The sequence below is a fragment of the Cyclopterus lumpus genome, chromosome 15 (assembly GCF_009769545.1).
Source record: "Cyclopterus lumpus isolate fCycLum1 chromosome 15, fCycLum1.pri, whole genome shotgun sequence".
NCBI lineage: Eukaryota > Metazoa > Chordata > Actinopteri > Perciformes > Cyclopteridae > Cyclopterus > Cyclopterus lumpus.
This window is the reverse complement of record NC_046980.1, coordinates 17,783,018-17,809,868: the sequence shown is the minus strand read 5'-3', so window position 1 is coordinate 17,809,868 and position 26,851 is coordinate 17,783,018. Positions and strand designations below refer to the sequence as shown.

Sequence of the window (26,851 nt, the reverse complement as noted above, 5' to 3'; positions counted from 1 at the left end):
AAGTCTGGGGGTGGGACGGGACGGGACATGTTGTGTAACTTCCACATGACCGTAATTATGGCCCATGAAGAATTTATGAGTTCCTGATGGGATGAAAGTCAGAGTATTTAAATGTTTGATGCTTCCTAAATAACCCTCTAAGATTTTCAATTCAGTTTATTTTGTATAGCCCAATATCACAAATTACAAATTTGCCTCAGAGGGCTTTACAATCTGTACACATACGACATCCCTGTCCCAGGACCTCACATCGGATCAGGAAAAACTCCCCAAAAATAACCTTTCACAGGGAAAAAAGGGAAGAAACCTTCAGGAGAGCAACAGAGGAGGATCCCTCTCCCCGGATGGACAGAAGCAATAGATGTCATGTGTACAGAATGAACAGCATTTACAAAGTTACATAAACACATTACATGAATATGACAATGTATGAATGGAAGATGTGATGTGCCTCCTCATTTTCTTCATCAGTGCCAACTTGCACAACAGTAACGACCTTTTTGTTTGCTTAAATGCGACACTGCTCTAAAGCTCCACTGTCCCCTTGTGAAGATATAAAGCAGAAGACTTATTACAGATTACGAAACAGAGAGCAGCTTTAAGACGGTCTGTTAACCTCAACAGAAATACAGAGCATGGCCTCTCTCTCTTTCTGTCTTACTCAAGGCAATCCAAACATCCGCTAGTCACATAAACATCTTTCACTGCTTCTTCACTCACTCCGTCCTCCACCAGTACCTACTACCCCCATCATCTCATTTTGAGTCGCTCCAGACCCCGTTCCCGCCAGGCCCACCGGACGTTCAGTGACACGTCTCTCTGAGGTCACGGCTCTTCGGGGTTGGGGGTTCAAGGGTCGGGGGGAAGAGGAGTGGTGAGGGTCGGTGAGGGAGCGAGAGGGTCAGAGTGGCGGCTCGGGGCCTTGACACCTCGCCACGCTCCCCTCTCTCTTCCCATCCATCTCCAACGCTCAGAACACTCGCTTAACACCGGACTCCGGTCAAAGGCAGGCCACCGGGTTATGACCACTTCCTATGACCCAATGTAGCAAATCAAAAACAGGGCTGACTTTTGAAAAGAAAAAGGCCAAAATGGTGGTGTCGTAGAGTGACTAAAACGAATGCACTTTGACCATAAGACCGGGGTTCAAGCCCCTGTGTTAGCGCGCATCCGTCCAGCTGACCCTGAATCTCTGGAGCCGACCAGGAATTTTGACCTCAAGAAGAAAGCAGCCAGAGAATTCCCCTGGATTTTAAAGGATATTATTATCATTATTGTTAAAATGAGGGACATGTTCTTCCGCAGCAGTAAAAGTGTAGCAGATCTGGACATTTAAAAAATTAAATAAACTACCTTCCGCATGGCCAAGAAACTGAGGGAGGAGTGGTATCCGTCTCCCCTCCACTCTGAGCGGGAACATTAGCACAAGTCGGGCAAAGTAGCAGAAAGCCTTCTGAAGAGCAGAGCAAAGTGGCTCTGACAGGGAGACCAGATATGAAAGTGTAAACTGTAAAAGCTAGAAACATGGTGAAGAAGGTGCAGGGGATAAGTGGGTGGTACGTATTGTTTTGGCCTCACTTTGCATGGCTGAAGGCTATAGACCTCGAATGCCATCAGCTTGATGAGAAGTGAATGTGTGTGTGAGTTTGTATGAGAGACCAATATTCCATTTGAACAGGTAAGATATTTTTCAAGTTTGTTTCGAGTTTGTGTATTGCAGTATGTAATTGTGTGTGTCTGGCTTGGCGCCTGCTGGACGCACTCAAGGGGGTGACGACTTGTCACACATTTTTTCAAGTGTTTATCCTGCCGAGCGGGCAATGCCCCAACTTCTTTCTCCCTCAAGCAAACACTAGATTATGAGTGTGCGAGAGATAACACAAATGTGCTATGTAGAATGTGTGTGTGTGTAAATACTGTATGTACATTTGCTGGAGCCCTCGGGGCCCTCGGTGTGTCCGCAACAGGCATGTAATCAATGTGAGCCTGCTCTGGACAGAGTAGTGTAAACTTTGGATAAGCCGTCTTTACACACCTAATTAAGACTGCAGCTCTATGACCTGGTCACCCGGGTTCACAATCTCCGGTTCTCACTTTCAAGTGTTCTCCAAGTTGTATTATCAGTCTGTGTACAGACATGACTGGAGAATGTACTGTAAGTGTAATTGTTATTTTGGGCTCAACAAAAAGACAAGTAACATGCATTCAACCAACTACTCGTAGACTTCAAGGAGGAGGAGTTACTTCTGAGCATCTCAAAGAGTGTCTTTTGATCGGCGTCAAACACGCTCTGACTTGTAGGAATTGTTTGAAAATATGTGTATTCCTACAATCCTACCCCTAATCTCTAGCGAGCTTTGTAACATACTGTATCTCACAGTAGCACATTTATTTTATGCATAAGAAACTTAGCTTAACTCTGTCAATAGGGTTATGGATACACATTTCAGGAGTCTGAATGTGGTTGAGATAAATTACACAAAAATTCATCTGTTGAACGTTTATTGTAAGTCAACAGAAAGAAACATTAAATAAATGTAACACTCGAATTTCATGAAAACACAGTGAGCAAAAAAGGTACAAAATATCATTATCACAACTAGGGCTGCAACAACGAATCGATAACATCGATAAAAATCGATTATTAAAATAGTTGGCAACGAATGGCATTATCGATTCGTTGTGTCGCGCGATTATTACGCCACCCAATAAGACGCGGAGATGTTTGAGTATAAAAAAAAAAAAGTTGAGTTGAGCACGGAGCTCAAAAAAAAATGTATCTCTATATATTTATTCAGATCCAAAGCAATTCAAAGTGCTTTAAGTGGGCTTAGAAATAAATTAAATATACTAATCATGAGACTTTAAGTAAAATTGCATTTAAAAAAACAATAAAGATGAGCAAAGCAAAACATTGCAAATAAATAGCTACAGATTAGAGAGAATTTTTTTTTTAAAGCAATAAAAGCAAGCTAATACATATTTGAAGATAAATTACAAGTTATTTACCTAATTTATTGGAAAGTCGCAGTAAACAATTGGGTTTTGAGTCCTGATTTAGAAGTAGCTGGCAGTTTCAGCAGACCTCAGGTACGCTGTTGGCTTGTTCCACAGCTGGGGAGCATAGAAACGAGAAGCTGCTTCACCTCCCTTAGTTTTGACCCAAGTTCCCATCAGTAAACCTGTCCCACATGACCTGAGGGGCCCGGGTGCTTCCATTTAGTGCTTAATGAAGGGGGAAGAGGATTTTGCATCTATCTTTTGACACACAGAAAGTCAGCACAGTGATTCAAAGAAATGTGCTCCTCTTGCTTTGTGTCCGTGAGGTCTCTGGCAGCAGCCTTTTTGACTAGGTGCAGCTGTCTGATTCATTATTTTACTAAGACCTGTGAAGACACGTTACAATAGTCTATCCTGCTGAAGATAAATGCATGGACACGTTTTTCTGCCTCTTGAAAAAGGTCAATAAAAGTTAAAGGAGATTCCGAAATGACACGTAGTCAGGACTTTCCCAGGACTTAAAAACAGATTGTGTGTGAAGCCACACATTGATATACTGCCAGTTAGGACTGTGTGCCGTGCTGCCAACCTGACGATGACACTGACCACTGGGCGTCTTTCTGGAAGAGACAGAACCCTCCACAACAAGCACTATACAGTCCGGCACCACGCAGCTTGGCAACAAACCTGAGAGCTAAACATCAAGACAGCCAGCACGGAAATTTAATGAGACTGCTTTCGGTAAAGCCGGGCCTTAACTAATGTCCAGACTCGTCCAAGATCATCAGTCCACGCAGTGAAAAGGGCTAACTGAAACCACCACCTGGACCTCAGTCATTTGTGCCCCCTCAGGGATTAGTGGTATGACTGACAAGAACATGTCAGACCTACCACTGGCTAAACTGTTCATGGCAACGTGGTAAATAACCAGCCTCCTAATGGTCTTTTACATTTTCTTTCCTGGGTGTGGTGCTTTCACCACCACTTGAGTCAACAAGAAAAGCTAGCCATGAAATCAAATGTAGAATCCTTATTTCCTTGAGACAGGTGTTAACATTTTATTTCTGCTACAGACTGTATGTGAAAAGCGGATGTAGTCACAGTAACATCACCCATTGGTTTGTGGAATGCCATTTTGCTTGAGTTCTTAATTTTTAAATGACCAAACCCATTGCAATTACCTTTCACGAACTGAAAACACACTGTGAAAGGCTTAAAGATGTGAGACTACAACACGGACAACTCCAAGACCGGACATCTCCGGGGTAGCCCACCCTAAAGCATAAAGGTGGTTTATCATCTATTTTACAATAGATGGGACCCTAACTTACAAAATGAGCATTGTGTTGTTTTGAAGAAGACTTGAAACTAGCGATTGAGACCATAAACTCATGTTTACAATGTTATTTTCTCATAGACTTCCATACAATTAAAATTATTTTAGAAACCAGAGGAGTTGCCCCTGCTGGCTAGTAGAGAGAATGCAAGTTAAAAAGGCACTTCAGCATTGGCTTCACTTTTCAGAACCGGAGGTTGCCTCCTAATCAGTGCCACAGAGTGCTTTTTTTCTTTGAAGTTCATCATTTGTGTTGTCTTTGTATGTCTGCATGGCATGAGTCCAGGTATGACCTCACAACAACAAACCCTTGAGCCGCCTTCCCCCAGAATCCCTTATCCTTCTTTCCTCCTCCACCCTCCTGTCAATCTGTCTCTCATTTTATTGTACTTCTCTCTCTTCTAGTGCCAGCACACAACCACCGGCCTCCCTCCCTTTCACTTCGAATCTCAATAAAATCCTTTTCATCACGCCTCCCCACTCTCTCTTTCCATCTATTATTCTATTACTCCATCTCTTATCCTTCATCCATCAATCCTAGTCTACTTGACATCTCCTCTTACTGTCCATCAGTGGCTCTTTCCTGATCGGTGCCTGTTTTGATGATGCAGATTCATGGTAAAGAGTAAACAGGAGGTGGCTGGCCCCTGCACATTCAACCACTCAGGTTACAAACACTTGCAATATCCATGTTATGCATGTGCATATGTTTAAATCCCCTTATTCAACAACCTCCAGTCATCTCTTATCACAGCGCACCTTATTTAACGTATTAATTCTGAGGCTGAACCATGTCAGCCTACACGAGGAGGGAGTCCTTCTGCTCCGCAAGCAGAGTCTTCAGACGCAAACAATTTCCATTCAGTTTTTCTGTGAGCTGCAGGAATTCATTGACTGAAAACCACCAAGAGCAACACAAATGCAGAATCAATACCGCAGAGACCGATTAAAGAAATAAGGAGATAGACAATGCACCAGTCTCTATAGCTATGCATGCAAACAAAAAATCATTCAAAACTCTCCACTAAAACTCACTCCATTCAAAGCACTCCCTGGCCCCCATCTCACAGCTCGCCAGTCCTTTGATGGCCGTCTGCCAGTCTACCTTCTGCATGTGGTTTATTTTTGAAAATATCCCCATTCCTCTAATGGCAACATGGTCCTTCCATAAACAAAGCGCTGGCTTTGCTCTGACCATGCTGAAGGGTCACAGTGAGAGAGGACTCTGCCGGCCCTCCGTTTACTATTTCTCAGTGACTGCACGCATCCTCGGAGCAAGCCCGCAGGTTTAAATAAAGCATCGCAGTGAAACGGGATCAGACGTCAACACAACTGGAGGATTCTAAGGTGTCAGGTCAGTAAGTTTCAGACATTAAATGGATGATGGTCGTACCTGCATCAGGATCCTGGTTGAATCGAGCATATCGGGAGTTCTCCAACTGCAGTAGGCATTGCTCTATCTGTACCCAGGCATAGGTTTCTGGGCACAGCAGGTCTGAAGGCCGGTACTGCCCCTGGGGGTACAACAAGGGACAGGGAGAGGGTGAAAGAGGGTTAGGCTTCCTGCAAAGAAGATGTATTATTGTTTAGTCAATCAACGCAAAATGTCTACAATGTGAAAATAGATTAGTTATTTAATGGTTTTGTACGGGAGAAAATATAAACTTTTTTGAGCATTGTTCACTATTTTCATAGACATGTTATAGCTAATTAATTAAGACACAAAATAGATAAAAATCAATATTGAAAACAACAATTAGTCGATTTTTATGGCTTTATTCATGCTGAATGACTGAATGAATTTCTTTGGTCGAGGACAGCCATTCCACACTACGCTTGTAACCTTTGAGGGTTAAAGGTTTGACAAGTTGTAAACTGACCTCAGGGTCAGAATCAGGGTGAGACCTGGATCAAGCTCTGCTCTGTTTGAGTCTCTGTGTCAGGAGTGTTATGTTGTCTGTGAGGCGGAGCAGGAAATGTAAACACACCAGCGTGTGTGCTTGTGAAACGGGTACAAGTCTGTATTTGACCTAACGCTTTGGAAGGAAAGTAAACCAAGCTGAACAAAAACAGCTGCAGGGTACAGAGAGAAAAAAGAAAGAAAAAAAAGAGTGGAGAGGTTGAGACTCCATTATCAGACCTGTGTTCTATCACATGCCACCAAACAAACACAAACGTCTGAGATAGCTCTGTATACAGGCAGGCGCCTGCAACAAGCCCCTCTGCACCATCTCAGTGGCCACAATAATATTTATTTGTTCTAGAGACATTAAACTCGAGGGTGAAGACTCCAAAATGTCATGAACTGTGAATGTTACTGTTTTATACACAACTGGGGTCAAAAAGTGCAGGTCAAAAAAAAAAGAAGAAAAAAAAGAAGCAAGACAAAGGAAATACCATCCCTGGCGCTCTGACCACGACCCATCCGTCAGTGGGCCTTTATGGAAAATATGCTGCCTGTTTTCACACGCAGGATAGGATGCCATGAGAATGAACTGCAGCACTTTACAGCACTGAGAAATGGGAAAACAGTAGAGTTTGAAGGATTCACTCAGTCAGACCTTTTCCCTCCTCATCTTCCGCCATCTTTTTGCTACGTGCATTAATTAAGTGATGGGGGTGCGGGAGAACCGCTCAAATCTATTCAGGAATTTATAAAACCATACAGGCCAAAAACTGATGTGAGATGGGGGGGGATGGCAATTCAGACAGAAGCAAAAGTCACTAACGCGCTTTAAGTGCCTCTGCTAACAGATGGATGCCGGTGGAATGCTATGCATCTGTAGGCGCGCTGGACACACACATTGATCGGATGCTCTCCATGTCCCAACAACCTACAGCCTTCTACAACTGTCAGCGCAGTCAGCTTGACACTCGCACACTTTGCCACACCTCTATAGGCTCCTTCAACGCCACAGTGGGACACACACACACACACACACACACACACACACACACACACACACACACACACACACACACAGAGAGAAACGGAGAGCAGGAACAGAGGTGCGAACGGAGTAGCTAGCCTTTCGGGAGAAAGAGCGATAGGGGAAGAATGAAAACAAGAGAGGACAAACCTTTGGGAATGCCATTGTTCCATGAAGAAAAGCGGGTGCGTTTTGGTGTTGCACTTTATTTCGGTGCATATGCACACAGATATAAAAGTGGATTCCTGGTTTCTTAAGGCCTCTCTTAAGAAAGTCGAAAATGATATTACCAGTCTATCTATATATCCACTCTCTGACAAACAAGAAAGAGAGAAACACGAAAGTCAATATTCCCCCTGATCAGAAGAAAGGCCGCAGAGAAGGCCAGAGAGAGGACACAGCTATTAGTGGTCTGGACAGAGGAGGGAGAGAAAATACAAAGCTTGGTTTGCCACAACCCGTCGGTCAGCTTCTCTTCTTTATTGGACCGAAAGTGAAGACTGAGCTTACCACTGACTTTCTTTATTTTCCCCTCTTATTTCCTTCCTTTCCCAGGCGGGCTTGAAGGCCCCGTAATTCACAGCTACCCCTGCAGCTTCCCTCGGCTCCTCTTCAGCCCAGTGTTTTCTGCTTCAGCGTCGGCTCGCTCACAACGTCCATCACTTCATCTAACAATAACTTACAACTTAGAACTCAGAAGATGCAGTAATGGTTTCCTGAAACTTAAATCCCTGAGAGAAAAGACTGATGTGAAATGGCCTATCCCGACAAATATGTGTTCCTGAGTGGCTGTTAGCTCAGTGAGTGTTGTGAAAAGGCCACAGGAAGTGATGGTGTGTGTGTGTGTGTACATATGTGTTTACTCAATTGAGTTAGCTACACGGCAGATCAACAGTTTGAGGGTTTCCCAGACGAAGAATATCTCTTTGGTTTGGTCCTCCTCTCTCCAGTGAAGTTCCTCCCTTTCTAAATGCTCAAACCCCTCCCTCACGAACCATCAGTCACCATCCCTCCATCCTTTTCCTCCTTTCCGTGCTCGCATGTTCAGACGGATATAGAGGTGATGCCGATGACGGACAACCCCTGACATGCTCGTTTAGAGAGATGGAAAAGGAGATGGGGAGGGGAGATGAAAGAAATTGGAGAGAGAAGGAAACATGTATAAACTGCAGCGGGATGGACTTGGCTGCTGAGAAACGAGAGGAAGATTGGAAGGGGACGAGAGAAGAATTAGGTGCAGATGGGTATTTAACGTCACTGAGACCAGGACTGAGCAGTCTTAGAGAGGATGCTGGGAGAACTGGGATGTAGAGGGAGGGCTTGGAAAGAGACTGATGTGGGGTGAGAGCTACGTAGACAGATGGTGAGGAGAGAGAAAACAGACGGTTTAGAAAAATAAAGAGCTGCATTCAAGCGCCGCCACGTAAGAAAAATAAATAAATACGGACGCCGAACACTTACAAGTCCGAAAACGCACTCAGTCATTCAGATCTATTGTTTTGCAGCGTGTTTGGTAATTAATGTTCACCGGGGAGGCAATCTCCTACAGTGCAGGTCTCCCATTGAACTGAACTTTAACGAGACGGGCGGGGGAAATTACTCAACTTCATTTGAATAACAAGCCGCCCCCAGAGTAAACAATTGCACAACCTCATTCATCAAAAGTAAATAAACACATATCTTCACCAGGGCTCGACATGCACTTACACAATACTTTGCGGATCCATTGTCACGCCGAGCTCCCTCTGTGAGATACGGCATCACTCATTCTTTTCAGGCCACACAGACTTTACACACATGCGTACAGATAGCAGAGGCCCTGCTGTCAGAGAACTTTATTACCAACTCAACCGCTCAAACGCATAGCTGTCACCTTGTTCCTCTTGTTCATTGTGCACCCTTCTCCTCTACCCCCCCCCCCCCCCTCTCCCCACAATTCCTGTCTTGTTTTCTCACACACCTCAAGATAGGGAGGGATGCCCCCAGGCCCGTACCTATGATTTATATGAAAAGCAATTAATCAGACACATGAATGGAGGGCCTTGCTGCAGCAAGGAATCCTTGTGAAATCCGACACCGCTTTTTGCCTTCTGCTTCTTTTCGTCCACCTTGCCTGACTATGAGTTTGTAATGTGTAGAGTTGAGGCAGCTTTCATCAAGTGAGAGACCATCAGCCACAAGTCTCTTTCACATCTCCAGGTTGGTGGACGGGTAAAAACACAAATTCTCATCTAAATTCTTTCAAAATAAACAAGTTTTTTCGCTTACACCTAACTAAGACAATCTTGATTGCCTTGTTAACTCATCAGTCCCGATATCATAAAGTGCATCAATGTGTTGACACCTCGTGCATTGGAGGGAGACTTGTCGGGGGTGAGATCATTCATTGCTTTGCAGTTGCACAGCAGTGGCATGGTTCAAAGTGATCCTCTATCAGGCTCGGTGGAAGAAAGACCAGAGGGGGTAGGACTTGGTGTCCTAGCAAGAGGGTTCCCCTGCCTCCATCTGCCTTACATCTGCTGCTGATTTCCTGCTCACATCTCCAGTTTGGTTTCCACCCACCCTACCCGAGCTGAGGTGTCCCTTGTGTGGCGCACACACACACACACACACACACACACACACACACACACGTCAACAGTATCAGAACGGCTCAAATCTCCACAGAAAAGAGCATTACGTTATACAGTAATCTGCTGGTCAACTGAACACCTACTTCAGTATACGAGACAGAGTGGCTCCAAGAGTGTGATGTCAGGCTGGTCGCAAAATAGATGAGTCACCAATGGTAGACCTTGCTCTGTTTGCTCCGGGCAAAAGATATCCCAAAATAACACAATACAAAGATCTGCCTGATTTATATTATAGGAGGTTGTACACAATAGTGAGTGGGATATTAGGTTCAGGATTAAACATTTGTCAAGCACTCAGCAGAAACAAGCAGCAGAGCCCCGATACCGAGGTCCATACACTCTCTCAAACATACAGCTCTCACAATACACCTCTTCTGTCGCAATAAGAAAACGCACACGAGCTGCCCAGACGAGGGGGGCATGGCAGGGGGGCCTCTTGCTGCTGATGGACACGCGTAAACAGCGCAGCTCACACAAACACACATGCAGCTAGACAAATAACACCGAAGCAGGCTGGACAGAGGGACAGCACCAGTGAAAGACATGTCCAAACAACCCGTGTCTGAGAATAGACCACAGGGACCCACTTTCACCACAGTCCATGACAAAGTGTACACATACATTTGTGTGTGTGTGTGTGTGTGTGTCTCAGTTTGGGGAGATTTACGCTAACTGTTGCCGTTCAAACACTCCGGGCCCACCAAGGCCTTTTCACCCTGCTCAACACATTACCACAGGGCGACCTTCAAATAAAGCACCCTCGGGCCCCTAGACAACCCGCACAATCCCCTGCACCCGCCCCATTCTGTCCCAGCACTGCCCTGGCCTGGCTATGCGTCATGGCTCTACGGATGACAGGTTAATGAGGAGAAAATATTTTTACAGGATCACATTTCCACGGAGCCCTGAGAACCAATGGCAGCGCTTTTATGGGCATCAGCTCACAGACTGGGGGACTTTTATCTCTTTATCTTCTCTGGTCTTTATGGGCAGGCGAGCTGTTACGCCTGTCTGACACAGACCACAGCTTACTGACTTGCAGTCGGAGCCGCAGCCCCTAATCTCGGTCTTAAAACCCCACCTCAAACTTCTAACTCCGAGACCCTCCACCCACACTCTGAATAAGTGTCTGACTGCATTTATGAGACCCGGCTCATTCTGTGCAGTAGTGCTTATCAAAAGATCTGCCTGCATTCCCTTGCCAAAAAGAAACCAGGCGTTTCAGACAAAGCGGCGCAGCTGCAGCAGGTTTGAAAATAAATAGTGGCGAAGTTAATGGCAAAGCAAACACCTCAGGCTGGCAGCTAGTGGGCTCTGGATCACCTCAGCATGACACCACCTCCAAACTCTTATTTTCACCCTTGTAACCTTCACACCTTCCCCTTGCTGCTCCTCCTCCACCCTAAGTTTGTCTTTCCACACACACAGTAAGACTGAATCGTCTGACCTGACCTCTTGAGCTCTGCCCCCTCAGACCATCACCCTGTCAGCACTCCTCCTAGGGGGTGCAAAGCAGAGGGTGCCTCGAGACTCTGCTGTTGCCTGTCAATGATTTGTTAAAAACACATTTGTGGCAGGACACATGGTTGGAAAATAAGGGAGAAAAAAAAAAAGAGATGATGATGCTTAAAAGAGAAGAGAAAGGATCAAAACTTTAACAAATGTTTCTGCTGAGAGGTGCACTGTTGGTGGTCTCCTGTCGAGCTAAATCAAACAGAACCGTTTCTGTCAGAAAGGCTCCAATTTAAGACAAGGGGAGGGGAGGTGGAAGAGGAATGCTTCAGCTTATTCATTTCACAGAGAGGGTGAAAATGGGCCTTGTTGGGTTTGATCTTATTTTGATGGGCACATGTTTTCTAACTTGAGGATTATTGGAAGCTATTGTGACTGGAAAAAAGTTATGTATTTAAACCAACTGAATATTGTTTCATCTGAGGAAAAGAAAGCAGAAAAAGAAAAAAATATATTACAGTAAACAGTTGAGCCCATCAGATTCGACATGAAACATTGCACTCAGCACAGTAACAAACCACCTCTAAGAGAGCCATCGTGCATTGTATCATGCAGATGTGAGAATTGTCTGAAAATGAACAAAATTGGATGCCATGTTTTTATCTTTGAATGAAATCAGTTGAGTTTGTTCCGTCTGAACCCTTCTCTCTCTCTCACACTCACTCTCTCTCTATCAATCTTTCATCCTAAACCAGCATGGTGGCTGGTTTCTTAAACAGTTGCTGAAAGGCGAACGGAAACAAAAAAATAAAAAGAGGGACAAAAAGAGGAGAAAGGGTGGCTGTACTGTGCCTGGACCTGCAGGGCCTGTGAAGCGTAAACTCACAGTTCCACACCAACACTGCTGCTCACCGGGAACCTTTTCCATACAATTTATCAGAATCTATCAAAAGGGTGCGAAAAGTTCATGCCGAGAAAAGAAGGGACTGGAAGGAAGGAATGCGCTCGTGAACAAACCAAACATATAAAAAACGAGTTAAAAAATAGTTGCGTACTGTAAAGGATGGTACGCAGCGATAAGGGGCTCCGTGGGAAACACCCACCTCTGGATGCCTCGAAGTCACTCACTGTCACTGTCAATCTGCCCACATGTAAGTGACACGCAGAATGCAAGGTCACACACGTACACATAACATACTGTCTGAATGAGGCCCCTGAGTGTAAATAACAGGCATGCAGGGTCCTGAGAACTGTGGCTCGGAGCCTTGCAGCGTGTCACAACCTGCAACTGCGTACCTGGAGAGGAGGCAGGGACTGTTTGAGGGAGAGATTCATTACATTAATAGAAACGCTGCAGGTCATCAGTGACACTGCAATCATTCACAAAGATGACTTTTGTTTTAGGATTTGATTGATCTGAAATTAAAATCAGTGAGATGTATGTGTCACTATTCATGTGCGTCCTGAGAAAATTAGGTCCTGTGTACATGCCTGAGCCGGGAGCCATTTGTTTAATTGGTGTGATGAGAACTAAACTCATGCAGCAGGTGACAGAAAAGCCTGCAGCCACACGCCGATTAAGGAAAACATTAGCAAAGCAGCAACTGACTAAAACCAGCGTTGGATTCTTTCATCGGCCGTGTTCCCAACATACTCTTCCACACAGTGGCTGACACCTGGATGGATTCGTTTCAGGTCCACTGAACTCTTAAGCCATGTGGTAAATGGCTGGCTGTTGCTAGAGAACTGACCGCCTCTCTGACGGTGTTTGTTGTTTGTGAGCGAGGAGGAGCTGGTTTGAAAGGGAACGGAGGTGCAGCTGCAGCAAAAAGGACTCTTTAAAAGTCAGTGAAGTACCGCCGGGAAACGAATAATCCTTTTCATCTGGCCTCCTTCTCTCATTTGGCACACAGTTTGTCACTCCTTTTTTCTTTTTCTCCCTCCATCTGTCCTCCTCCTTTCACTTATTTTTCTCACTCCTTCTTTCTTCCCCTCTGTGGAAAATGTAATGGTTTCCTGGGCTCAGAACGAGACATTCTTTCTCTGTGGACAATAATAACAAGAGTAAGAGCCACTTCATACAACGCTCTCACTCCCTCACAAACTGGGTATTCTGTCCCAGTGTGTGCGAGTGTGTGCGTGTATGCCGCACTTGAAAGTGCTTGATCTGTTAAAACCAGGTACTGCACCTCGGTAAAGCCAAGTAGGTGACCGCCTCGTTTGTTATCATCAAAGTCTGCTTATTCAGTCCTTAAAAACAACCGACACGAACAAGTGCGCACATATACACACACACACACACACACCTCTGCAAAGAAATGGAAAATCACTACAGCGTGACATGGATCTTTAACTCTGTTCAAAAATGAAAAGTGGAAATGTATCAAATGAAAGCTAATGAGACTCAGAGTACGTTTTGCGAGCTGCTGAAGTAATTGGAGGACAAGGGAATAAAACATGGTGAGAAAAACCGTGCGAGTTGAAGTGATGGGTCAGGCAGACCATGTCAAGAACATGAACCCCAGGTGATGAAAGAAAATGTATAAACTATAGCTGCATCTAGATTTTTACTGAGCGTGAAGTGACAGTTTTTTGTTAGCTTTTTTTGTTAAGGAAGCCTCAAGAAATGTGACAGCACTCTCGTCACCATGCTGCAGTACCCTTTCAGTGTTTATTCCTATTTGACCACAATCCATCCAAACAAGTATGCTGCATGACATTTTAGGTTATTATCAACACAAAGTCTCAGTTACTGTCTGAAGTCACAAGAGCGGTTCGTTCAGATGACTTCTAGCTTTAGATGAGAGTGAAGTGGAAAGAAAGAGTGGCAGAACGGCCAAGACCTTTGGTCTCATTTAGCCTCCAACTGCTTCACCTTCTGCTCTCTACAGCTCAACATCAGAGGGCCAAGGGACCAGGGACAGGAGCCAGGGGCAGGATGTCACGTTTACCCCTTAACCCAGCAGCCAAACCAGCAAGGCTCTGTGGGACGCTCCGTCCTAGCTTTGAGAACAAAGGTGGGGGTCTGACACTGGCCAGGCAGCCCTCTGCTCCTGGCTGGACTCCAAGTCTTCTCTGACCCTTTAAGGCTGCTCTACAGGACCATGTCCAGGCTTTGGCACTACTGAGACCTTTTAAACCATCACACATGGAGCTGTTCCCCATGGCATGCAGAGATGTGACTTGGCGGAAAATATTTTGTTCCCCCCAAACTCAAGAAGACTCTAAAAAAGAAACACAGAAACGAGTCAGTCCATTCAGAGACTGAAGCCTGACGCAGCCAAAATCCCTGACACACATGAAGCAGGAGCATAAAAGGGGACAACACTGACAAAAGAACTGCTCAGGTGGAGGCTTAAGAACAAGAGTTACCTCACTACTAGTTTTATAAATGCTCTAGTAAGTCTTTGAACACTTTAACTCTGTAATGCTGTTCATTCTGTACACATGACATCTATTGCATCTGTCCATCCGGGGAGAGGGATGTTGTTCTCCTGAAGGTTTCTTCCCTTTTTTCCCTGTGAAAGGTTATTTTTGGGGAGTTTTTCCTGATCCGATGTGAGGTCCTGGGACAGGGATGTCGTATGTGTACAGATTGTAAAGCCCTCTGAGGCAAATTTGTGATATTGGGCTATACAAAATAAACTGAATTGAATAGGGAAATTTACTTTAAGTCACTTGCAGAACCGTTCTTCTGTTTTACAGGAGATACAGCTGGTCGACTCCTCTGCTTGTGGCTTACTGTACAGATTGTAAAGCCCTCTGAGGCAAATTTGTAATTTGTGATATTGGGCTATACAAAATAAATTGAATTGAATTTTGAAAGTCACCATGAAAAAGCCTTCTTATTATGCTGGTGGTGTCAGTTACATAAACAATGCACTTCTATTACTCCCCAGGGAATGAGAGTTCTGTATGAAATACCATGCCTCTCATACATTGTCATATTCATGTTTATGTAACTTTGTAAATGCTGTTAATTCTGTACACATGACATCTATTGCTTCTGTCCATCCGGGGAGAGGGATCCTCCTCTGTTGCTCTCCTGAAGGTTTCTTCCCTTTTTTCCCTGTCAAAGGTTATTTTTGGGGAGGTCCTGGGACAGGGATGTCGTATGTGTACAGATTGTAAAGCCCTCTGAGGCAAATTTGTAATTTGTGATATTGGGCTATACAAAATAAACTGAATTGAATTGAATGTGAAATTCCACTGGGAGAAAGATGGTTTTAGATAGATAAGATGTTTCTAGTATTCCTCTCAGCATGTTGAGTTGAGTGATCCAATCTAAGCTTCCACTGAAATGCACAGCATATCTACCACATTAATGCAGATTAATGACTCAAATAATCAGATTGTGATCTTAAGCTTTGTTTTTAAAAGACAATAAATATCCAAATATATTGCTTTCTGCTATTTGTAATCCTTACTTGATGCTGTCCCATACCGATAATGGGTAGACCAATTTGAAAAGCTTGGCTACATACTCCACACAAAACTATAGCACTGATTTGTCATAAAAGCTATGCCTGATAACCTTCACACGAATGCTACGGCTGCAATACTAAGCCATCCAACCAAATTATTATTTTGCAACCAAAACACATACATGTTAAGCCTTGCATTAGGTAACTGGTCACATTAAAACACAAAAATAGTAATAAAATGGAGGTGACAGAGAGTAAGCCTCTAAATGAATTATGTTAGCAGCATTTACAAGCTGACAATTATATATCAGCACTTTTAATATTTCCTTTATATTATTAAATATTTCCCAAAAGCTCAGAATGTGGGTGTAAAAAGCACCAGCAGCGTGCATTGGAGGCTAAAAGGGCAGAAATGTATATTAAATGTTTCCACATTGGTGTGAAAAGTTGGGTAGAGTGAGTTTCCTGATAGACAGCAGCGGGTAAAAGGAGGGTGTATGTCGGTAAAATGGAGAGAGGGAGTGGTGTTTAAGGAGTCTGAGTGGTGTCCAGTAGGGTTCAAGTGGTGGTGTTTTGGTCTTTAAGGAGGCAAGCAGCAGGACTGAGACCCAGAAACCAGAGAACCTCCAACACAATAACAGCAGAGTTTAGGGGCTCCCCATCTCAGCGGCTTGAACAATTCCACAGTAGGTCTGTGCATTAATGAACTACTTGGGCTCATATGCAAATCAGACAATGGAGCGAGACACACTGTGCATGTGGCGAGGGTGTGTTGGAGCGCGGGTGTGTTTCTGTGGGAGTGTGAGAGCCCCAAAGGTGGGAACTGGGCAACCTTCTCACCCTTGTTCTGTGTTCCGCCACAAGGGTAAAATAGGAAGAAGTGGGGAGGTTTGTGAACCAGACACTGCAATGGCAAACACACAAGAACAGATATGGGGGGTTTGGGGGAGTAAATACCAGCGGAGGGGGGGGGGGGTTGGACGCTGTGGTTACAGCCTTCTCAGACAAACAGCGTGATCAGGATTCTTCACACAGACACGTAAACAGAGTCCATACACAGAATCGCAAACTGAGAAAATGGACAAAACAAAACAAGTTGTAAATGGACAAGAAGATGTGGCACTTGGCCATAATCCATCAGTCTCCCATGAACAAGAACAATCTCTGGGAACATCTGAATGAATTGACAGAGAAAGTGATGAATTAGTAGATGGATGAGAGAAAGATGGGATGAATGGGAAACCTTGGCCAAAGCACTGGACTTGGAAAGGCTGCTTGCTTTCCCTATCTTTCTGAAGCTATAGATCTTTAAGGGGTGTTTTGTGTGAAATTCTATGACTAGTGGCTCCTGTGTGCATGTGCATGCGTGTACATTATGCAATTTTGTGTAAAAGTACATCAACTGCACTTGTGTAAAACTATGCATATATACTGTATATATGTATGTATATATATACACTCAGGAGTATATGTATGTATATATACTCCTGCTACTGAGTTACAGTTGCTTTCCACTCAACCTTTAATGTCTTCAGCAGCCTCTCTTTCCTGCTTGTACCTCCCCTCTATCTGTCCGTTTTCTTTTATTATTTCTCTCTCACACTCTCCCTTAAATGTCTCCTTTTTATCCCTCCCGTCTTGAGGTTTACTGCACATGAATCTTCTGTTTGGATTACAAACGCATTGTTAAAGTTTTTCTTTGAGGTAAAGCCACACCTAAATGGACTCTTTCCTCCTTAAAAGTACACTTGATATGTGTCACTAAACTTGAAAGATAGCAGAATTTCAAACTGCAATACATTAAGAGAAATTAAGAGCAGGTGTGGAAATGAGAGAGAGAAGCTCCCTGCTGTCCCTTGGCAGCTATTATAACAAAAGTAGAAGAAGAAAAAGAGATGGCCTGAAAACCTACATTAGGCAAAAGTAATCAGCAGAAGAAACCGCGTTGTCACTGGTCTGAGAGGCGAGGACCAGTTCAGGGAGGAGATGGACAGAAAGAGATAAGTTAGTTAAGTAAATAGTATGGGACAGGGATCATCAACATTGGAGACTGACACAGACTCATCAATCTGATGGGCCCATGAAACAACTACACTTCATTGTCTGTCCTCTACACATGACACCCCTACAGTAAAGGGCAGATACAGAGACACGTTGTGAAAGCGAGGCTCAGTGTGAAACATTTGAATCACCAAAAGAAACATCTGTCTCTCGCAAAACAAGCTTGCAAATCACAATGTGAGACATAGAGCAACTGGTTATCATTAACAGATAAGAGAAAAGGTGCAGGGTTGCCATCATGTTTTAGGGGCAGAAGTATATTATATCAAACCCAAAATTTGCATGATGTATGTGATATTACATACACGCCGCCAGGAGTGTAACTCGCACAAGGACCATCTAGTGTTGCAGCAATCCTCTCGGTGTTGCCAAAAGGCTGAAATATTAAACACAATACCAGTTGGGACTGAACGATTAATAAAAAAAAATATAAAAGCCTTTACAATGATCAGAATGCAATTTTCAAATCATAAAAGCTGCAATAATTACAAAGAAATGTTTTGTTTTATTAATGCTACTCAATCTAACTGATCAGAGGGTCAGAAAGAGCCCACAAGTGCAAAGGCACTAAGCTGCGCATTGTGTGACACGTGCAAGTGGGAGTAGATGAAGGATATTTGTTGTGTCTAATGTTGTGTTGGCCATACCATAGAATGACGTATTCCTTGTGTGTAGTGAATAATTTAGAAGATAAGGAACTTCTTCCTCATCAATTGCAATATTGGTCTCAAATAAAAACAATACATTTTTTCCCCATATAGTTTTGCCCTAATACTAGGATAATACCATGTGAAAAAATGCCCTAAATTATGTGGGAATGTGGTTTCCACCACTATATTTTGATCGCAATATCTTAAAGTCTTTTTCAGCAAATGGAGATGCTGTTGAAATAAAAAGATGAAAAACATGAGAAAGTTATTGGATACGTCGACGTGAGACGATGCATACCTTATAGCGCATCTTGGGACAGGAGTGGATGTAAAAGCCCAGGTAGTAGTAGGACAGCTTGGGGGACTGTTTCTGCAGCTGCCTGGTGAAAGCGATCTCCCTGTGGCAGGAAACACACAGACACACCTTTACGGAGAGGAAAGGCTTAGGCTTTCAGAAACGGCACGCAGCTCAGTGCTGTTGCTTCCCAAAGACTGTTTGAGCAACAAACATATGCACATGCAGTAGGACTTTGTACGCTAAGCAAACAGAGATGATCAGCAGTTAGGAGAACAATAAGCCAGACAATGTGAAGATTAATTTAGAATACATTGGTTCATATTGCAATCTAAAAGGAAGTGTGCACTAACTTAAAAAGTATATCATCTGGTTTATATATCAGCAGCATATCAATGAGGCCATTAAGAAATAAAACCGGTGCGAGCAGCGCTGACGAGAGCAGTGCCGAAGCTGAAGGAAGTAAACACCCACACTCAAAAAAGGCAGCTTTTGGTCTCATTTCATTACACAAAAACAACTGCCTTCTCTTTATTGCTATTGAGCACCCCAGCAGAAAAGAAGGTGGTGAAAAAGGAGGGAGAAAGCGTGTAAAATAAAGATTTAGAACTTGGAAGATTTATATGGCTTCTTCAAATACAGTAAATGTCTTGCCTGCTTTATTTTTTCCCCCAATAGTTTCTTCCTTAATTGCATCCTTTTTCTAAAAGCCCATTTTCCCCTTTCCCTCTGTTGTTTCCTTCAGTATTCCATAACTAAATTCCAGCTCCGCTTTCTTCTCTCTTTTTGTCTCACTCTTCCTTCCACCCTCTGTGCTTCACCCGCTTAAATAAAAAGGGGGAGAACTCCCTTTCTTACTTAACAGAGAGAGAGAGCGAAAGAGGCCTTAAAATAAAATAGATGCACTGAAAAATAAGATGTGGGACAAAGCAGGCCAAGCCAGGGAGGGGGAGCGTCAGAGAGAGCGAGGGAGCAGGAGGAGAATATAAAAGAGGAGGGTCAAGAAAGAGAAAGGGAGGGAGAGGAGAGTCAGCTAGAGCGAGGTGCTAGAAGGTCACCCGCTTGCTGCCAGGTTCCTGGGTTCCCAGCCCCTTTCCACAAAAGCACCCGGCAGGGCTGAATTGGGGGAGGGGGGTCAAGAGAGATGAGGGGCCCATTCACAAAAAAGCCCTGGACCCCATACCCCCCTTCACTTGAGGCCTTCACACCCCCACCCCCATGGCAGCAGCTTGAGTCCGCCATTATCCCCTCTTCAGCCATCTGACACTCTAGCACAAGCCAATTATCAAGCCCTCTGCTCCTGCACAGCTTCCCTCATACTGATGCGCGCACACACACACACGTGATGGGAAGCTCATGTAACTGTGGAAATTAACCTGAAATCACATATGGATGGTGTATGGATGTACGTGTGTGTGTGTGTGTGTGTGTGTGTGTGTGTGTGTGTGTATATATATATATATATATATATATATATATATATATATATATATAAAAATATACAAATATATATATTTAACTAGGACATAAACTAGGGATGTCCCGAGTCGATCTGCAAAATCCAGCCCTTTATTGTTTATGTAAAACCCCTTTGTGTTGAAACTAAATGTTGCTTTGCACCCGCTACATATTGCAGGTGTAAGACACAACATGTTGGCGTGGTTTGCCATCAAGATTGAACTTAAAATGCAAACTAGGCACAACTTTTCAACACTACACAACATATTACTTAAAAATAAATCATTTAATGGAAAGTTGTAAAATCAAAGCAGTTTTACTTATTCTAAAGTAGGCCCACTGCAGCCTATATGTGCCTTTTGCCACTTTAATATGTAATTTTTTTTCTTTAGTGAGTGCAGTATCAGCAATTACTGAATATTTAAGAACTTGGATGAGGATCAGGTGCAACACCAAAAAATCGGTACATCCCCATAAGAAAGTGATCTAGGTTGGACACCAGCTGTGTTGCCTACACACAGCGCCTTAGGCACCTCATTATATGCCTCTTTCCTCCTCCTCCTCCTCCTCCTCCTCCGGATCCGTGGCAGAGGGAGCTACACTCCTGCAAGAAATTTCTCAACACCCCCCTCTTCTGTCTCTACTGCCGAATCACACAAATACCAATGTGCAGACAACCGAAATACACAGTGCTGTACTTGTTTTTGGACTTTTGAAACAAACATCTTATCTTGAACCACAACTGTAACATAATCCAAACTCTTTGACTGTTTTCTCATATATATTTCTAATATGCCCAACATATTTGAAAGGAACATTCTGGTCCACTGCTATTGTGCACTTGTACATGGCAGAACAGCCCAGGCTCCAATCCAGTGGAGAAGAGACATAGTCCGATGTTATAAATGTTTGCACTCGTTGTATGTGGGGTGTGCGCACATGCATTCTGAACAGTACGTTTTGGACAGAGTCAGCCAGGCCGAGCAGACTAGGGAGTGTCCAGACCTGATCAAAGGCTTGGGCTCTGGTGTCTGTAAACAAACGGGGGGATTTTAGTCCCGCTGGCTCCCTCCTCTGAGGCCTCCTCCACACACACCAAGCACTCTGTGTTACTCTTAGTAAGTGATGACCAGGGTGTTCCCTCCATACGAGCAGAGCCTGTCTGTCCGAACTGCTAGGCTTGACTTAGTGTGCGTTTACACGCACACCAATGACCGCTCGCAACTCACATACGAACACCTGCACGCGGCAACTTTTGAAGACGAGATCCCGCAGTTCCCCCACATCTGTGCGGAAATATTTTAAAAAGCCATTCTCACATTATTGGGTTACATTTTACAGGAAACGCCAGATATGTGCGCCTGTAGCGTATGTGTGTGATCTCTTGTTTCATCTTGGCAGAGAGAGCTGTCGTCAGCTGAACCACAAACGGTGCACTGCCCCGGCCAATCAAGTGTGAAGAAAGCGGTACATTTCCCAACCTACAGTATTATGGCACTTATAGTATACAGTTCTAAGGGAAGACAAAAATTTGGGAGGAGACGAAAAGATCAAGAGTCGGGGAGAGAGCAGGTCGCAAGGAGGGCAAATAATGAGGGCTGAAAAGGGAGGGAGAATAAAAGCGAGAACAAAAGAATGATCACCAACGAGAGGCAAAGCAACATCGAATCACTACACTATTCGTTTTAAGACACAGTTTAGTGACTTTAAATAATCCTGATACTCCTAAAGCTTTAATGCCCTCTACATCATAATCTGCATTGAGCACAACTGGGTTACATTTGACAGGAAATCTGCAGCAAATTCTTGTTTAATATCCATCAGGAAAAAAAACTGCAGCATCCTCTCTGCGACATGAAGCAACACAAATATGGATATTATGAAGCATGAGGACGCATCCTTGACATGCCATGGGCGCTACCAATACTCTCCACCATCTAATATGTTTTCCGACAACAATGAGAGGGTCTTTCAAAATAACAGAAAGGGGGATGATGCGGATGGGCTTAGACCTGGCAACCAACCTGAGAGCAGAGTAGGAGCCCAGAGACAGCGAGGCGAAGTCCGGGTGGTAGTAAAAGTAGACAGAGGACACGCATGTCGGCAGGATATCGATCACCCCCACCGCCACGATGCGTCCGTCCAGCCAGTACTGCTGGTGGAAGGAGCCATAGCCCACCTCGGGCCCATCAGGAGAATGTTCCGCCTGCAGAGGGGCACAGAGAGAACATCATCACATTATATTTAATTTAGTGGACGGTTTTATCCAAAGCGACTTACAACCATACACCATAGACACAGCTACGGGGAGCAAAACAACGTTGAGAGAAGGCGCTCATGGGTCAGAACTGTCATATTGGGTGTCTCATAGTTTGTATGATCACATATATAAATCACAGGGGAGTGAGAATATGGGATTTAATAGGTCTGTTTGTATACTGTCTTATACACACACACACACACCTGTATGATGGTGTATCATAATCCAGGCTTTCCCCCACCAGGCCTCACACATAATGTGTGGAGGTGTACAGTAGCCTCACATTCAGCCCGCTAATGGCTCCCAAATGTGGAGCGAGAGCTGGGTGGAGTTGGGGAGTGGAGCTGGCCACAGAAACACTCCAGGAGAGGCCTTTTTAATAAAAGACCCTGCATGAGCAAAATCCATTTCACCGGGCGGTGGTGGAGTGTTGCCAAGCTTTCTCCTCTACGTTTGTGTCTGCTCTCTCTCCATGGGCATGAAAGAATGTGGGTGGAGGTGTCCACCCGTGTGCCTGAGTTCACCCCATTAATAAAACAGTTAAGTGTGTTTCTCAGGGATCCACATGCTGTTTTTTTTAATCAAGTCACTTCACAGCTTTTATCACGGAGGCTTAAGACTAGAGGCTCGGGGTTAGGGTTAAAAGTCATAGCAAGCTGGGGTATTGGTGTGTGTGTGTGTGTGTCTTTCTTCAATGTGCTAGTAACTGGATCCTTCTCCTTCACCAACATTCATCTGGACTCAGTTAAATAGCGCAGACGCTGCTAGTTATCACAACACAGAGAGCTAGCTCGCTAATCCATCGTGCCACCGGGCCCACACTCTGATCAAATTAAACTTGACCAAACAAAAACACACACTGCAGCTATGTGACACCACAGGGCTGAACATCACCAATGAGGTGACTGTGCCACATTCCTCCTCACCACCATAAAAGGTTTTCTTCAGTAGAGCTCGTAGTAAAAATAAAAAATAAATGATATCCCTCTAGCTCAGACCTCTTGAACACTCAGGTCTGATTGCCTGTCTGACACAGTATAGACCAGAGTCTATTTATCTTTGCGTTTCTGTGGGGGTAGTTGGGTGGGAAGGGATGATTAAATTGTCTAAATGCTTCTCCACATCAGAGGCAATATATGAGATAAAAAAGGAGGGAAGAATTAAGTTAAACAGTTACTTGGGGGGTAGGTGGGGGTATTGAAGGGTGACAGGCACCACATCTGGAGCAAGCACTCTATGTGGCTGTGAGTGTGTGCCGAAGGTTGGGGGAACTGTCCGTCTGTGAAAGCAGGCCGCCTGTTATTTCTTGGCACCAGTTCCACCAGAAACACTGGAGGCTTTGTCAGAGGCCCTTCTGTGTCAGTTGAGAAGTTGTAAGTAAAAGGGAAAGAGCGAGAGGTGATCAGCATGTGTAAGCAAGGGTAGGTTTTGTTCTTCTTACTCCACCTCAGGTATAAATGCTTAAGCACAATTATAGCTGTGAATGTGCGTGCAAAAAGAAGCAATGTCCATCTGAGTTTGCATGTTGGTTTGTGAGTTCATACCGTGGTCAAGGCCGATCTTGTCTGACTAACCTGCGCGTCACCTCAGACGACAGCTTAATGGTCGTGTCCTTGCCACTGTGACAACAATCTAAACATGCTCTGGAACACTTCAAACCACCCAGTTTCCCCTGCAGCCCCAAATCGCTCTCACATGGCCTAAATGCAGAGCCCGGTGAGCCGTGTGCAGCATGTTTCTTTCAACCGTGGAGAAATGTCAGAAACGGGAACCAAGTGTATACGACGCCGACTTTCAGACACTTTCTGTATAGTTGCTTATTCTAGCAAATCCCAGCCAAATATAACCCTGATCTGGCTCTAATGACGGTCCGACATGGTGGACAATTTGTACTGTGGATAATGTGTAGTATAAATAATAACTGACTGACTGAATGCTGACAAAAACATTGTATCGCGTTTGTATGATTATTTAATCAAATTGAGTGCAACATTTCCACATTATGTCATAATATTGATAACATCTCCAAACATTAAACAGGGCAAATTTCAATCCCATTTTTTTAAATGACTATGCCGGTTTTAATTGTCTCGTGGGTGAAATGAAAATGCCCTTCCTTGCTACTGATGATGTTTTTTACACTTCAAAAGGACATTATTTATTGTATGTGGTTGAAAGTCAGTGGAACAATGTGTGGCCTCGCTAGATTCTGCAGTGCACCGATGCCATTTAAACATTCATGTATGTGTTTTATGAGCAACACATTGATGGAAACCCACAATTTGGACAGAGAATGCAGAGTTTCAGTCAATGTGATGAAACTCCACAAAGCATCTGATCAAAGCAGTTTTTTGGGATAATTGTTTTCCCATTAACAGAACAAACAAAGATTTGGCTTCTGCTAAGATAATGTGACATATATTAGTCGAAGAACAGATTTTGGAAATAGCTTTGTGTTTATTCCATTTCCTCACAACTATAGCGAATTACCAAATCTATTTGGTATGAGCATGGTTTCCTTTAGTTTCTTGCCTATTAATTTGTAGTTTTCTTTTTTTTCTTGGTTTATTATATTTAGCATTCATTCATCATATAATGTGGTTAATAAACGTATTATTTTGAAGACGCACTAAAACAAGTGTAGTTTCTTAATTCAAGTGGCGAGGGTCATTGCTGTGGATATATAACACATTGTGTCTATTCAGTTTAGGTTGGACTCTAATCAGTGGGGGATGAGGGTTTACCATGTCAACTATTTTGTGCAAACATATGCATTTCTTCCATGCTGTAAAGGACAAAAGCAGCCCCTAGATATGCTGCTATAGGCTTATAGGGTGCTGGGGGATGTTTTAGGATACACTGAGCACCTATCTCATCTTCTCTCTCTACTTATGGATGAATTTACATCTCTCCATCGCACCTTATTAACTCTGCTTCCTCCCCGGAGTTTTTGTGACTTCACATCTCATAGGGTCCATTGGACCTGGCTGTGTCTGATGCCTGGTGAGCCGACCTCCTGCCATGGCCCCTGCTGATGCGCCCCCCCCTCCTCCTCTCTACCTCCTTCTGTTTCATGGATTGGAGTTCCATTCATACATTGTCCGGGGAGAGGGATCCTCCTCTGTTGCTCTCCTGAAGATTTCTTCCCTTTTTTCCTTGTGAAAGGTTATTTCTGGGGAGTTTGTCCTGATCCGATGTGAGGTCCTGGGACAGGGATGTCGTATGTGTACAGATTGTAAAGCCCTCTGAGGCCAATTTGTAATTTGTGATATTGGGCTATACAAAATAAACATAATTTAATTGAAAAGGGAAATTTACTTTAAGTCACTTGCAGAACCGTTCTTCTGTTTTACAGGAGATACAGCTGGTCGACTCCTCTGCTTTTGGCTTACTGTACAGCTGAAACATGCACAGGGGGGAGGGGGGTCTGTGTCTTCACTACTATGGTATGTCAGCTGGTGCATTCCCTGCTGATGTGTATATCTGTTTCTTTACATAATGAAAATTCTCCTTTACTTATCTCTCAGGGAAAGTGAAATAGACCAAAACAGGCAGAAAGACAGAGAGACAGAGAGAGAAGAGAGAGAGAGACAGAGGTTGAGAGCTGTGGCCATAAAAGAAAACTTGGTGACTAATTGGTCACCACCCATTTTAATGAGTGTTTGCCCCTTGGTTAGACACATTAGGAAGCTGTGAAAAATAAATAGAAACAGAATGAGTGCACGAACTCCGCACAGCCCATAAAAGCTAGAGTTCCTACACATGCCACTTAGACCTCACCAAGGTCAAGTGCAGAGACATAGAAACCTGCAGGCCTGCTGCTCACCATGTCTGCAGGTACTGATGATGTGCAACTGTTTATCAGGCTGCACAGATGTGTTTACGTGTCTGTTTGTGTGCGTAAATTCATTTTATTTTTTTAAACAAAGGAATCAGGGACAGCTGATGTTAATTACCTCAGAGTTTCAACCCGAATCCGCTTACATTTTGGTTAAGTGAAACAAAAACGCACAAATCAGACGTTCAGTCAGACGGCCACAAGTAAGGCAACCTGGCTCCTAGTTAGCTGCAGTTGGATATGTAAGTATTCCGTTTGCAGACATTTGTATAAATACCGGCTTACATGTGAGCTGATGAACCACAGAGTATGCAGGTCCATGTGGTGAGTGTCTGTGTGTGTGTGTGTGTATTTTAATAGCACTCTGATTGGAGACAGATGTAGGCCGACACACAGAGGTAGCGCATAATCACTCTGAAATGGAGAGCATTTGGAGAGAGACAGGGGGGGAGGGGTCAGAGAAAGAAATAACATGTTGGGCGAGAGCAGGCCAAAAGATCGGAGACGGCCTCCT

General features: G+C 44.0%; 1 protein-coding gene across 6 annotated transcripts in view; it reads right to left on the bottom strand.

Annotated features, from left to right (window-relative positions):
* LOC117743626 (arginyl-tRNA--protein transferase 1) overlaps positions 1 to 26,851 on the bottom strand; it is a 48,759-nt gene that overhangs the window by 2,536 nt on the left and 19,372 nt on the right. For all 6 annotated transcript variants that reach the window (XM_034551261.1, XM_034551263.1, XM_034551258.1 and 3 more), the window contains 3 exons: positions 22,264 to 22,445; positions 18,785 to 18,884; positions 5,730 to 5,850 (listed from right to left, as the gene is read on the bottom strand). In XM_034551261.1, coding sequence (XP_034407152.1) covers positions 5,730 to 5,850; positions 18,785 to 18,884; positions 22,264 to 22,445 — 403 coding nt within the window. The remainder of the gene's footprint in view (positions 1 to 5,729; positions 5,851 to 18,784; positions 18,885 to 22,263; positions 22,446 to 26,851) is intronic.